This window comes from Artibeus jamaicensis, unplaced genomic scaffold (assembly GCF_021234435.1).
Source record: "Artibeus jamaicensis isolate MK-2021 breed Jamaican fruit bat unplaced genomic scaffold, CSHL_Jam_final contig_332, whole genome shotgun sequence".
Lineage (NCBI taxonomy): Eukaryota > Metazoa > Chordata > Mammalia > Chiroptera > Phyllostomidae > Artibeus > Artibeus jamaicensis.
In genome coordinates this window covers 31,886,401-31,899,353 of record NW_026521788.1, presented here as the reverse complement: position 1 = coordinate 31,899,353, position 12,953 = coordinate 31,886,401, and the positions used below count along the sequence as shown (strand labels likewise).

General features: G+C 38.0%; 1 protein-coding gene and 1 non-coding gene across 2 annotated transcripts; both read right to left on the bottom strand.

Moving 5' to 3' along the window:
• Window positions 1-3,575: 3,575 nt before the first annotated feature.
• LOC119044306 (elongation factor 1-alpha 1-like) lies at window positions 3,576-4,998 on the bottom strand. The gene is given in 2 exon segments (XM_053663987.1): window positions 3,576-4,141; window positions 4,144-4,998. Coding segments are annotated over 2 exon segments (1,371 nt in total). The 5' UTR covers window positions 4,949-4,998.
• A 7,126-nt stretch (window positions 4,999-12,124) lies between these two features.
• LOC119047957 (U1 spliceosomal RNA) lies at window positions 12,125-12,284 on the bottom strand. The gene has a single exon (XR_005082230.2). It is a non-coding gene; the product is annotated as a U1 spliceosomal RNA (small nuclear RNA).
• Between the last annotated feature and the right edge of the window lie 669 nt (window positions 12,285-12,953).

Below are 12,953 nucleotides of genomic sequence, written 5' to 3'. Positions count from 1 at the left end.
ACATTGAGAAATTTATCTAAAATTGGAAGAGTTGCAGGAATTTCATTAAGATTTTTAAAATCTTCATCAAACAAAATTATTGACAAATTAAAATTTAAATATTTCACAAAATACATAATAAAAAATGAGAGAACAATAAGAAATGCACATAATCTTGTCCCCAGTACATTTTTATACATATCCTATGTATTTTGTAAAATGACCTGAGCTGCAAATAAGAGGCTACAGCAGCTCAAATGGCTGAAACGGAAGGGAGAGTTAATCAGTTCCAAAGGAAGGCTACATCCCAGACAGGCATATTCACTGGTTCCAAGTAGCTACTTGTCCTTTTCTACTGACAATCTTAAACATGTTGGCTCAACTCTCTTCAGGGTAGCAAGGTAGCTAGAGAAATTTCTAACATAACTTGCAAAAACAAAAGTTGTAAATAAAAAAGGGGAATTATTCCATCCCTTTAGGAACAAGAAAACATTTTCTGGAAACCTCCAGTCATTTATCAGAATTGTGTCACACATAAACCCCTAAAGAAATCACTAGGAAGAGAAGTAAGATTGCATTGTTTAAGTTAGTGAAGCACATGGCTGGTGGGTAGTGAATTACCTGAAAAAAAATAGGGCTCTGGAAGAATAAAGAAAGGAATGATGGCATAGATACGGGCATTTTTTCTGCTACATCCTTCTAGGTTTCCTACGTATAAGCCAAATTCTGTTATGTATCCTTTTTAAAAGTCTTCTTTCTTTTCTTTTTTTTTCTTTTTTCTTTTCTTTATTGATTATGCCATTACATTTGTTCTATTCCCCCCTTCGTTCCCCTCCACCCTGCACCCCCTCACCCCACAATTCCCCCCCTTTAGTTCATGAACACGTTTCTCAAGTTATTTAGATTCTATATTTCCCATACTATTCTTGCCCTCCCCCTATCTATTTTCTACCTACCATCTATGCTACTTATTTTCTGTACCTTCTCCCCCCTTCTCCCACTCCCCTGTTGCTAACCCTCCATGTGATCTCCATTTTTATGGTTCTACTCCTGATCTAGCTGTCCTCTTAGTTTGCTTTTGTTTTAGGTGTGGTTGTTGATAACTGTGAGTTTGCTGTCCTTTCACTGTTCATCTTTTTTATCTTCTTTTTCTTAGGTAAGTCCCTTTAACATTTCATATAATAAGGGCTTGGTGATGATGAACTCCTTGAATTTGGTCTTATCTGAGAAGCACTTTATCTGCCCTTCCATTCTAAATGAAAGTTTTGCTGGATAGAGTAATCTTGGTTGTAGGTCTTTGGATTTCATGACTTGGAATACCTCTTTCCAGCCCCTTCTTGCCTGTAAGGTCTCTTTTGAGAAATCAGCTGACAGTCTGATGGCAACTCCTTTGTAGGTGACAGTCCCCTTATATCTTGCTGCTTCTAGGATTCTCTCCTTCCTTTTAATCTTGGCTAATGTAATGATGATGTACCTTGGTGTGTTCCTTCTTGGGTCCAACTTCTTTGGGACTCTCTAAGCTTTCTGGATTTCCTAGAAGTCTATTTCCTTTGCCAGAATGGGTAAGTTCTCCTTTATTATATGTTCAAATAAGTTTTCCACTTGTGACTGTTCCTCTTCCCCTTCTGGTACCCCTATAATTCAGATTTTGGAGCGTTTCAAGATGCCCTGGAGGTTCCTAAGCCTCTCATTTTTTTGAATTCTTGATTCTTCATATTTTTCTGTTTGGTCATTTTTTCCTTCCTTTCTGGTCTATGCCCTTGATTTGAGTCCCAGTTTCCTTTCCATTACTATTAGTTTCCTGTACATTACCATTCATTTCAATTAGTTTAGCCTTCATATGTTCCTCTAATTTGTGACTAAAATCACCGAGTTCTGTGAGCATCCTGATCACCAGTGTTTTGAACTGTGCATCTGAAAGTTTGGCTATTTCTTCATTGCTTAGATTTATTGGCTCTGGGGCTGTGAGTTGTTCTTGAGCCATGTTTTTATCTGTTTGTGCCTGTTATGTATGAGGAGCAGAGCCTTAGTTGTTTACCAGGGCTGGGCCACCCAGGTCGCTGGTTTGTGACAGTGTATGTGGGGTGGAGTCAGAGAGGGAGCAATGGTGTTCCTCTCTGCTCGCCCAGTCTGCCTCACCACTTGCCCCAGCTTGTTTATCTGAGCACAAATATGTAAGCCTGCTGCCCTGCGCCTCACGGTCTCAATGCTCGCCTCTTCACTGGTTTATCTGTGTGCAAATGTGTGACCTACTGCAGACAGCCAGCCGCGCCTCTTCCCTGTGTCTGCCCGTAGGTACCCCGCACCTGGGATCTGCTCCTTCGGCTGCCCGTGCACCACCCCGGTCAGGGATCTGTTTTGCCCAACTCGCTCTGCTGCTGGTTTCGCCCCTCTCACCAGTTTAGCTAAGCAATTCGCTGTTTTTGGACTCTGTATTGTCAATTTTCTGTGTGGTTTGATTATGTTTATTGTTGTTAAAACTTTATTGTTTTTAGAGTTGGTTGTGCGCGGACACAAGGTATTTCCACCTACGCCTCCATCTTGGCGGAAGTCCTCCTTTCTTACTTTTCTATACTTAAGTATTTCTCCATGTTTATATAATGGCTATATACAATTATATGGAGGTTCCAAAATTTATTGAATAATGGTCTGTTTATTGTATTGATGTCCTATTGATAAGCATTTAGATTACTTCCTGCCATGTCAACCGTAATACATGGAGACAAATGCAGAGTGAACACTGAATAGATGTACAGATGATAGATTGATAGATGATAGATAGATAGATAGAATTATAGTATTATTAGAACTCTCCTTCTAGAACACCCATGGATAAAAACTGTCTATACTTATTTTCTTTTGAGTTCAGAGCTAGCAACACATTTTGCTATGTGTTGTCATTTTCTCTAATTAGTAAAGAGCCTGTAATTGCAGTTTTGATTCCCTCTTTGGCACATGGTATTTAAAGATTTTTTAATTGCCATATTATTGCTTTTAAATGTTCATTAAACATTTATTTTTTCTTTTTAAGTTTTATTACTGAAAGTATAGAGGTAGAAAAAATGGCCCATAAAGTTTATGCTTTGAAGATTTTATTGACATTTCCTTTGTGACCTAACATATGTTAATTTTAAAATTATCAAATGACACAGGAAAAAATCTGCATTTTTTTCTACTTTGCAAAAGGTTTAATTAAATATATCTTTAATTTATATGGAAATTATATCTTTTATAATTTTGAAATTATTTGAAAATTAAAAAGAGAAAATGTTTTGTATCATAATATATTTTAATATACTTTTTTCTCATTAAACTTTGTTTTAATAAGTGTCAAAATTCTGTGACAGATTTTGGTCAAGTTGTTTCCATTAAAAAGTACTGATTTTAAAATCTAATAATTTAAAAACTGCAACACACACACAAAAAAAACAAATTGTTCACAAAACATTCTCCTTTCCTTCTGAAGGTTTTACAATGCGTTGTAATCATTAACCAGTCCTTTACTATTAAACTTAAGTGGCCAATTGAGATAAACAGTTCTGAGACCATTCTTCCACCACTGATTAAGACTGGGTGGCAGGTTTTGGGGATAATATTCATTTAGCCCTCTGAGCTTTCTGGGCAGACTTGGTGACTTTGCCAGCTCCAGCCGCCTTCTTGTCCACTGCCTTGTTAACACCAAAAGCAACCGTCTGCCTCACGTCAGGAACAGCAAAGCGGCCCAGAGGAGGATGGTCAGAGAGGCTCTCAACACGCACAGGCTTGTCAGTAACCATATCAACAATGGCAGTGTCACCAGATTTCAAACACTTTGGGCCATCTTTCAGCATTTTCCCAGAATGATGGTCACCCTTCTCCTTCAGCCCAGCAAATTTGCAAGCAGTGGGAGCTGTGTGACAAGCCAGCACAGGTGCACACCCATCACTGATTTGGCCTGGATGGCTCAGGATAGTCACTTGAGCTGTGAAGCCAGCAGCTTCCATTGGTGGGTTATTTTTGCTGTCACCAGCCACATCACCACAATGAACATCTTTGACAGACATGTTCTTGACATCAAAGCCCACATTGTCCCCAGAAAGAGCTTCACTCAAAGCTTCGTGATGCATTTCAACAGACTTTATTTCAGTTGTAATATTGACTGGAGGAAAGGTGACCACCATGCAGGGTTTAGAACACCTGTCCCCACTTGGCCCACAGGGACAATATCAATGGCACCAATTTTGTAGATATGCTGGAGGGGCAGACACAGGGGCTTGTCAGTTGGACAAGTTGGTGGCAGGATGCAATCCAGGGCTTCAAGCAGTGTGGTTCCACTGGCACTGCCATCTTTATGGGTGACTTTCTATCCCTTGAACCAAGGCATATTAGCACTTGGCTCCAGTTTGTTGTCACTATTACAACCAGAAATTGGCACAAATGCTACTGTGTCAGGATTGTAGCCAATTTTCTTAATGTAGATGCTGACTTATTTAACAATTTCCCCATATCTCTTCTGGCTGTAGGGCAGTTCGGTGGAATCCATTTTGTTAAGACCAACAATCAGCTGTTTCACACACAGTGTGTAAGCCAGAAGGGCATGCTCACAGGCCTGCCCATTCGTGGAGACACCTGCTTCAAACTCACCAACACCAGCAGCAACAATCAGGACAGCACAGTCACCCTGAGATGTCCCTTGACAGTCTCTGTGTCTTGGGGCATCAATGATGGTCACGTAATACTTGCTGGTTTTGAATTTCCACAGGGACATATCAATGGTGATACCACGCTCACGTTCAGCTTTCAGTTTATCCAAGACCCAGGTATGCTTGAAGGAGCCCTTTCCCATCTCAGCAGCCTCCTTCCAAAATTTTTCACTGGTTCTTTTGTCAATCTCACCACATTTGTAGATCAGATGGCCAGTAGTGGTAGACTTGCCAGAATCTATGTGTCCAATAACCACAATGTTGATGTGAGTCTTTTCCTTTCCCATTTTGGCTTTGATTTAATGGTGTTTTTCTCAACACCTGTGTTCTGGCAGCAAACCCGCTGCGAAAAAGTTGATATACTTTTTTTAACAAATAGATTCTTAACAGTTATAACTTCATTGTCAAAGTAAATAAAATGATTGCCCTGTTTAATGCTTTTGGCTTTGGATTGCACATCTTGTCTGTTTTTGTGGAGGTTTAGAAAAGGCCTCAACAAAAGATGAAGTATACACCTTTCCCTTTGAATATGGATGGACCTAATTCTGCTTTTACCAATACCGTTTCATGAAAATGAAATTATGTGACTTTTGAGCTAGATGATAAAAGTCATACACCTTCATTCTGGTTCTCTTGAAATGCTTGCTTTGGGGACTTTCATCTCATAGCCCAAACATCAACTGGGAGAAGCCTAAGCCACATGTAGTAGAGGGCCGTGTGGAGAGACCACATGTAGGTGCACCAGTGACAGTCCCGGTGGAGTCTTTCAGTTATCCCAACCCAAGCTCTGCAGGAATAAGTGAGGGAGCCTCAAGGTGGTGTCTGCCCCATGGCATAAATAATGTCCAGCCATTCAGGTCTTCCCAACTGAGGCCCAAAACATCATGGAGCACAAATAAGTTATTCCTGGAATTCCTGACCCCAGAATCTTCAAAAGTACCAAAAAGTTTGTTGCTTATGTGACTAAGGTTAACAGTAGCAGCCATAAGCTCTAATTTTGAAAACCTTTGTTATTGTTTACAGGTGCTTTATAAAATTTATTTATCCTTGTATAATTAGCATGTTATCACTTTAGGCATTTCTCTTGAGAATATCATATAGTTTCTGCCTTTAAAATTATTATAAATTCTTTTGTTTGGGTTCAGTTGGCCAGAAAGTTGGGGGGTCATGCTGTTTCTTGCATTAGTTTTGCATTTGTCATAGTCCTTTGAAATATGTCCTGGTCACTTTCACTTTCATTTTATGCAGAATTTTGGTAATATGAGGGAGATAACATATATTTGTCTCCCTCATATTCAGATTGTTTTCATTCTTCACCTGCCCCAATAAGGAGATCTGTGTTTCTCCGATTGTGTCAGTAGCTGCTGTCTCTGTCTTCATTCTGATGTGATGCTGTAGGTGCTGCTGGAGACACAGGTACACCTACACCATTTTTCAGTCCCAGAAAGGCTATAATTGTCACAGCTAAATCCAAGGCATGTTTAATATCATGGGAATTGTTTGTTACCCAAAGGTTATAAGAAATTGCTTTAAAACTATCCTGGACTGAATTTTTACAGATATTTCTGATGAGGTTTTTTTTAGTTTATTAGTTTTGCTTCTTTTTTTAGTCAATGATAATTTATATGTTCTTGCAAAGCTATTCATTTCATCACTATATTAAATATAATTATTATAAACTTTATGTACTATCCTCTTGAGAATTATAATTATTTTCTCATTCTGAATATTTTTTATTAAACATTTCTCTATTTTACTGGCTATTTAAAGAGTCAATTCTTTTATGTAGTCATAAATTCTATTCTTTGTGTTATATTCTAATTAATTAGTTTTCTCTTCTTATGTAATCATACCTTTTGATTTCTTGGTATTTTACTCTGCTTTATAATAGCATAATTTTTCATTCCCTTACTCCCCAAAATAAAACAAGTTTTGGACCTGGCCAGGTGGCTCAGTTGGTCATCCCATACACTAAAGGTTGTGAGTTCCATCCAAGGTCAGGATACATTCCTAGGCTAATGGTTCCATCCCTGGTTGGGGAGCATGTGGGTGGCAACCAATCAGTGTTTCTCTCACACATCGATGTTTCTCACTCTCTCTATCACTCTCTCTAAATCAATAAATATATCCTTGGGTGAGGCTTTAAAGCATTATGCTGGGTGAAATAGGCCAGACATTGAAGGACAAATACCATATGATCTCACCTTTGACAGGAAGCTAAAGAATAAAACAAACAAGCAAACAGAATAAAAACAAAGACGCTGAAATAGAGAACAAGTGGGCAGCGACCAGAGGGGAGAGGGAAGGGAACTTAGGGGGAAAAAGGGGGAGGGATTTTGAGGAACAAGTATGAAGGACACAGAGATGAGGACTGGGGGGGGGGGAATGGGAGGGAGGGGGGAGACCGGGCGGGGGGGGGGGGAAGAGAAAAAAAAAATGTACTTGAAAAGTAACTAAATAAAATTAAAAAAAATAAAATAAAATAAAAGAACAATTTTTGTACATTTCTCTTTCTCAACTGTAACATTTTTGTTCAAGATTATTATTAATACTTTTGTTTAGACTTCCCCTTTATTTGACATCAGCCTTGCCAGGCTTATGTGAATGTATGGGCGGAAACTCTGAGCTTTACCTTTGAGGCCTCATCTGCTCTTTAGCTGAGCAAGTTCTAGGATGAATTCAGGAGTTTTGATCTTGCTTGCTGTATTTAGGGTTCCTGGATGACCTATTGGGGGTGTGTGATGTGCGTGCGGTCATATATTGGCAATAAAACCCTTTCAGATATGGAGCTATTTGCCCAGGTGTGCACAGAACACTGGGGAATATAGAACCCCTCCTGTGAAACTGTTTACTATTCACATCTTGTTGGGAAGCTCTTGATGACCACGGGTAGTTCAGGTGACCTTTGGAGGAGGCTTCCCTGCAGCCTGGACTAACTTCATACAGCCTGAGGCAGCATCCTGCTTAAACCTAATATGCTTACCCCACCTTTCCTGAAGAAACTCTCAATTTTTGCATATCTATCACCATTATGCTCTGGAGATGCAAGCAGAGATCCAGAAGGACTACTTAATTCAATATTAAACATAGACATGCTCTCTAAGGAGAAGCTGACATGGCTGTGTAATAGAACATATTGTCCTCAAACAGTAATTTGAGGCCAGAATTTAAGACTTTCTTTAATTACTCTCTGGAGAGTGTTTAGAAAAGCAGAATAAGTTCACAAAACAAATACCATTGGAAGGCTAATACTCTAACTGTTACAGAATCAATTGTTGAAAATAAGAATGATCTGGGGACAGCACTGTCATAACAGAGGGGGTCTGAGAACAACCTCAGTGATGCAGTAGAGAGGTAGCCAGTGTAGCAATGTCTGGAGCCAGTAAACATATGAGACCAGATGGTTGGAGCCAGGGACGACGCAGATATAAAATTAGAGGATAACATCCCAGAGGGTGCACCGAACAGGATTAGTCAGAGTTCATTAAGCATTCTGGAATTCAGGAGGAAGCCAGTTAGCCACTAAATGGGAAAAGCACATCACTAATGCAGGTCAAATTAGACTAAATTTATGGTCTGTAGGTAAAATGAATGTCAAAGGGCAAGGACAAAGTTCTACATGCTTCAGATTCTATATCTTTAGCAGAACTTTTCCTTCTCTGGAGCCACAATGTCTAATAGTCACTAGGCCTTTCAGCTCTTTAAATTTTAAAGAAAATTTAAAATTCAGCTTCTCCATCTCACCACACACGTTTTAAAAGCTCAATCTGTCAAAGGCACAGAATGAATATTTCCAACATCCCAGAAGGTTCTGTTGGACAGTGCTGCTCTTCAACCATGGTCCACTGGGATATGAGATCACCCATTGGGTTTATATAGGGACTACCATTCGCCTGACCTTTTTTATTTTTATTTTTGTGTATATTTCATGTGCCCATAACATATTAGTACACAACACATGTAAATTCTGAAAATTCATGTTTATATTTAACTCTACTTGCTTTACTTTTTTCCTTAGCATTTGCCATAACTTAATATATTATTTCCTCATTTATCTTTTTTATTATTACTTATGATTTCTATAAAATCTAAGCTTAATGAATGAAAGAAATTTGCTCTTTTTTTAATTCACCGAAAATAACATAACACATAGATGTTCAATAAATAAATGTTAACTATTTATAGCCAACCCTTTGGACTGTTTAGGTGGTGCACTATACAAAAAAGCAAGGCATTTATATTACTGGCAGGGAAGGTTAATGTATTTATTTCAGTAAGTGGATAACAAAAACAGTGAATTGTTCTATTATAACCATTTTACTGAAACAAGTTTCTGATACAGAAGTAAAGGAGAGGCACCCCCTTTCTAATTTGCACAAAAGATGAATGAAGGCAAGCATGTGTTGAAAGTGCATATACAATAGATTTTTTGGAATGAGTACATCATAGACAAATTTGAATTCCCCATTTCAGAGGATAAGAATCTAACTGGAGCAATGGAATCAAAAGTTTTACTCAGAAGAGCAAAGTGGAAGTACCGGTGTAGAGAAAGCCTGTGGAGTAAGACTTCACGTTGTGTACTGGTAATCAAGGTATTAAATTGAGGCTGAGGATGGGAGTTATCAGCACATGTGAAGGGATAAAAACAGGTTTGTTCTGATCCAGTCAGGCATCATAAAAGCTGATGAGCTTGCCATTCAGCCCGCAGTTCTCAATAATACCCTGCCTCAAATTCATCACTGGGGCATACAGTTGATTGGCACTATGATCAGCTATTCTAAAATGCACTGGAAGATAACTGTAAAAGTAATCAGTTGTAAATAGACCGTGCTGTTTTCTGTTGATTTAGGTGTGATTTAGAGCTTATCAAAAAGGCATGATAAAATAAAACTTGGAGTCAAGAAGAACTGGGTCAAATTCTGAACTCTCCCTCATTTAAATAAAAACATGGCTATATATTAATCTCTTTCTGTCAGTTCCCATATTCATAGAATAGCATTAATTAAATGAAATTATGCATATTTCATAGGGCTATGGAGGATTCTCTAGAATAGTTTCTGGCATATGGTAGAGGCTCAATGAATGAAGAGTTCCTTCTTATTTCTCTTTTTTAAAATTCCAGTTTGAAACTGAAGTTTTTCTTTTAAGTCTTCAACTCCATTCAGAAACTATAATAATTATAAAAAGCATAGCAATTCATATGAATTGAAATGTTACTAGGTAGGAGGACCATGCTGAGTGCTTTATATGTTCTTGAAACTGAAAGTGCATTGTCAGGTTTCAATTATTTGGCTCCTCAATCCCCAATCCCCTGCTGGCCCCTCATGATGCCAAAAACCCCTCACTGATGAATGGATTCGACAAAGTTGAGAACACTAGCTTGCAGGAGAGTTTAAATTTCTCCATTTATATGAGTTTTCATTACCTTCTTCACATCCATTTCTTAATAATACCCTCAACCTAACTCTAATCTCTTTAAAAGATTTTTAAATCAATTTAATGAAAACATTAGTGGCAAGCTGAGAGGAAGAGAGGGATAAGAAATGTGCATCCAAGGACAAGAACTGTGCTCAGCCCAGCACCAAAGGTCAGTTCAGAGAAGACCGACCTGAGGGAGTTCATATTTTGAAAGACACACTTCACTGCCTTGATAATTTCATTGTGAGCCAGTTCTGAACTCCCCAAGTTTCCCTGACATGTTGGCATAACCTAAATTTCACTACACATCAGGAATGATCATTTCTTCCTATTTACAGAAGAAAAAAAAACCTAAAATTTTAAAACATTGCAAAGCAATACTAACAGAGCATATGGGATGCAAGTGACCTGAAACTCCAAGAACAAAGCCACTCTGTCCTTATTCTTCTGTGGCACAAATAGAAGCCCAAGTAGAGGAGTAGCACATGCTTGTAAATGCTATTCTTTTCAAGAATCCAATCTCTATTCTGACTCTGCTTTTTGTCTCTTGCTCTAGGGCAGCTTTTGTGCAAAGAATGCAAAAAGGAAACCTTGATAAATAAAAATAAAAAGAATTCTAAAGCTGAGAGAAATAATATTTTCTAATCCAGAAATCACAGCTTGAATTGTACTTCCGGTAAGTGAATCTCAGAGAGTTTAAAACTTACTTCCACACTTTTACACCTAACACTTCCTCTTTTGTGATGTTAAGCTATAGGAAAAACAAGTATATTGTCACACATTTTGTCTGATTACTAGGGAATATTCCTATTATATGCATTACAAATTTTCCTGAAAGAACTCCACAGTCTACTTGAGCTTTGCATAGTTAAGAAATAGCAAGTTCTCAGCAGCAGCCTTGTCCTTTTTCAGGTTGTTCGTGAGCACCAGGAGCACCGTGGGCCTGGCCTGGGGCAGGGTAGGGTATGCTTGTCCGATGAGATTAGGTGAAGTCAAACAAGTGTGTTTCCTGCCCAGAAATGGCAATTTGACATTTGAATCTTGTAATAGATTTCTTTTTTACATGGCCCTCAGAGTAATATTATTGGTTTTAGAGGGGAAAAGATCTTATACACATCAAACTACTTTTAAAAAAATTTTAAACAGCAATTTCTAACCTGATCACATGTTATTCCCTAAATTTGATGCTGAATAACTCCTAAGGACAAATATTAAATCTGTTGTACAATGGTGGTTATGTACCAATATTTAAGGGCATTCAAAACAATCAAGATTGAGACTGTAAAGGTAGCACCCTCAAAAAAGAATTTCCTAGTAATTCAAGAATGATTACATTGTTAACGACATAATGAGCATTTGACAATTTATTTCCATATCTATTATGACAAGTCTAGAGTATTAGCCTTGTCTTTTGAGGTTTTAGCAATCAGATGTGTATTAACCTGTCTACATTCTAGGTCAGCTAGGACCTACTGAGATCACTCAGAGCCAGAGACTGGAGCTCAGAGCCCTAGAGGTGAGTATAAGAGCAAGGCATCTTGCCCATGGGCCCTAAAAGCAGAAAGGTCTAGGGGTTGTGTCCCAGACAGACTGATAATCACAAAGGGTATAAACAGAGATAAATTTGACAGTTGCAAATGTCAAAATTTGGGTCAATTTGAAACATAAAGAAGCTAAGTCAGAAGTGAATTAGAAGTAGTCCAGAGTTACAGTTAATTCCTTTAAAATATCCACATCTTCCTTTTATTTATATGTATATATACACATGTATATATATATATATATATTTGTATGTATATACTTGTGTGTATGTATATATGTGTATGTATACATATGTGTGTTCCTGTATATGTGTGTATGTATATATATGGAGGGTGTGTGTGCATAAATATATATGGAGGGTGTGTGTGTGTGTATATATATGTATATATGTGTATATAGATGGAGGGTTCAAGATCAGAGCATAACATCACATAATGTTAATGACAGAAATTTAGATGAAGACTCATCTGGGTGTTCGTCAAACTATTCTTATAAAATTTTTTTAGGGAAGAGTGCAAGCACGGTCTCCCAATACCACAAATTATGCAGTCAAGTTTCCCATATTTGGGATATCACAGGGGCCGGCACATCTGCAGTGCAGTGGGTGAGCCTCACCCTGAGAAAACCACCTTCATGATCATGGTCCCCCTGCCAGGTAAGTATCTTACAACATTTTTATAGGATTTAACCATCTATTAATTTATGAACTATGCAGCAATCTGTGAGAGGATATAATTCTCTACCAACTTTATAAACAAAACAACTTTGATGATTAGTGATGTTGAGCATCTTTTCATACATCTATGGGCCATCTGTCCTCTTTGAAGAAGTGTCTATTCAGGTCCTTTTTCCATTTTTTTAATTGGGTTGTTTGCCTTCTTGGTGTTGAGTTGTATTAGTTCTTTACAAATTTTGGATATTATACCCTTATTAGATGCATCCTGGGAAAATATATTCTCCCATTCAATGGATTGTCTTTTCTTTTTGTTGGTTTCCTTTGCTGTACAAAATCTTTTTAATTTGATGTAATCTTATTTTATTTTTTTCTTGTTTCCAATGCCAAAAAGATAAAACAGAAAAAAATATTGCTATGAGAAATGTCCAAAATTTTACTGTCAATATTTTCTTCTAGCCCTGGCTGGTATAGCTCAGTGCATTGAGTGTGGGCCTGTGAACCAGAAGATCGCAGTTCAATTCCCAGTCAGAGCACTTGCCTGGGTTTCAGGCCAGTTCCCAGCAGGGGACGCACAAGAGGCAACCATACATTTATATTTCTCTTCCTCTCTCCTTCCCTTATCCTCTAAACATAAATAAATAAAATCTTTAAAAAAT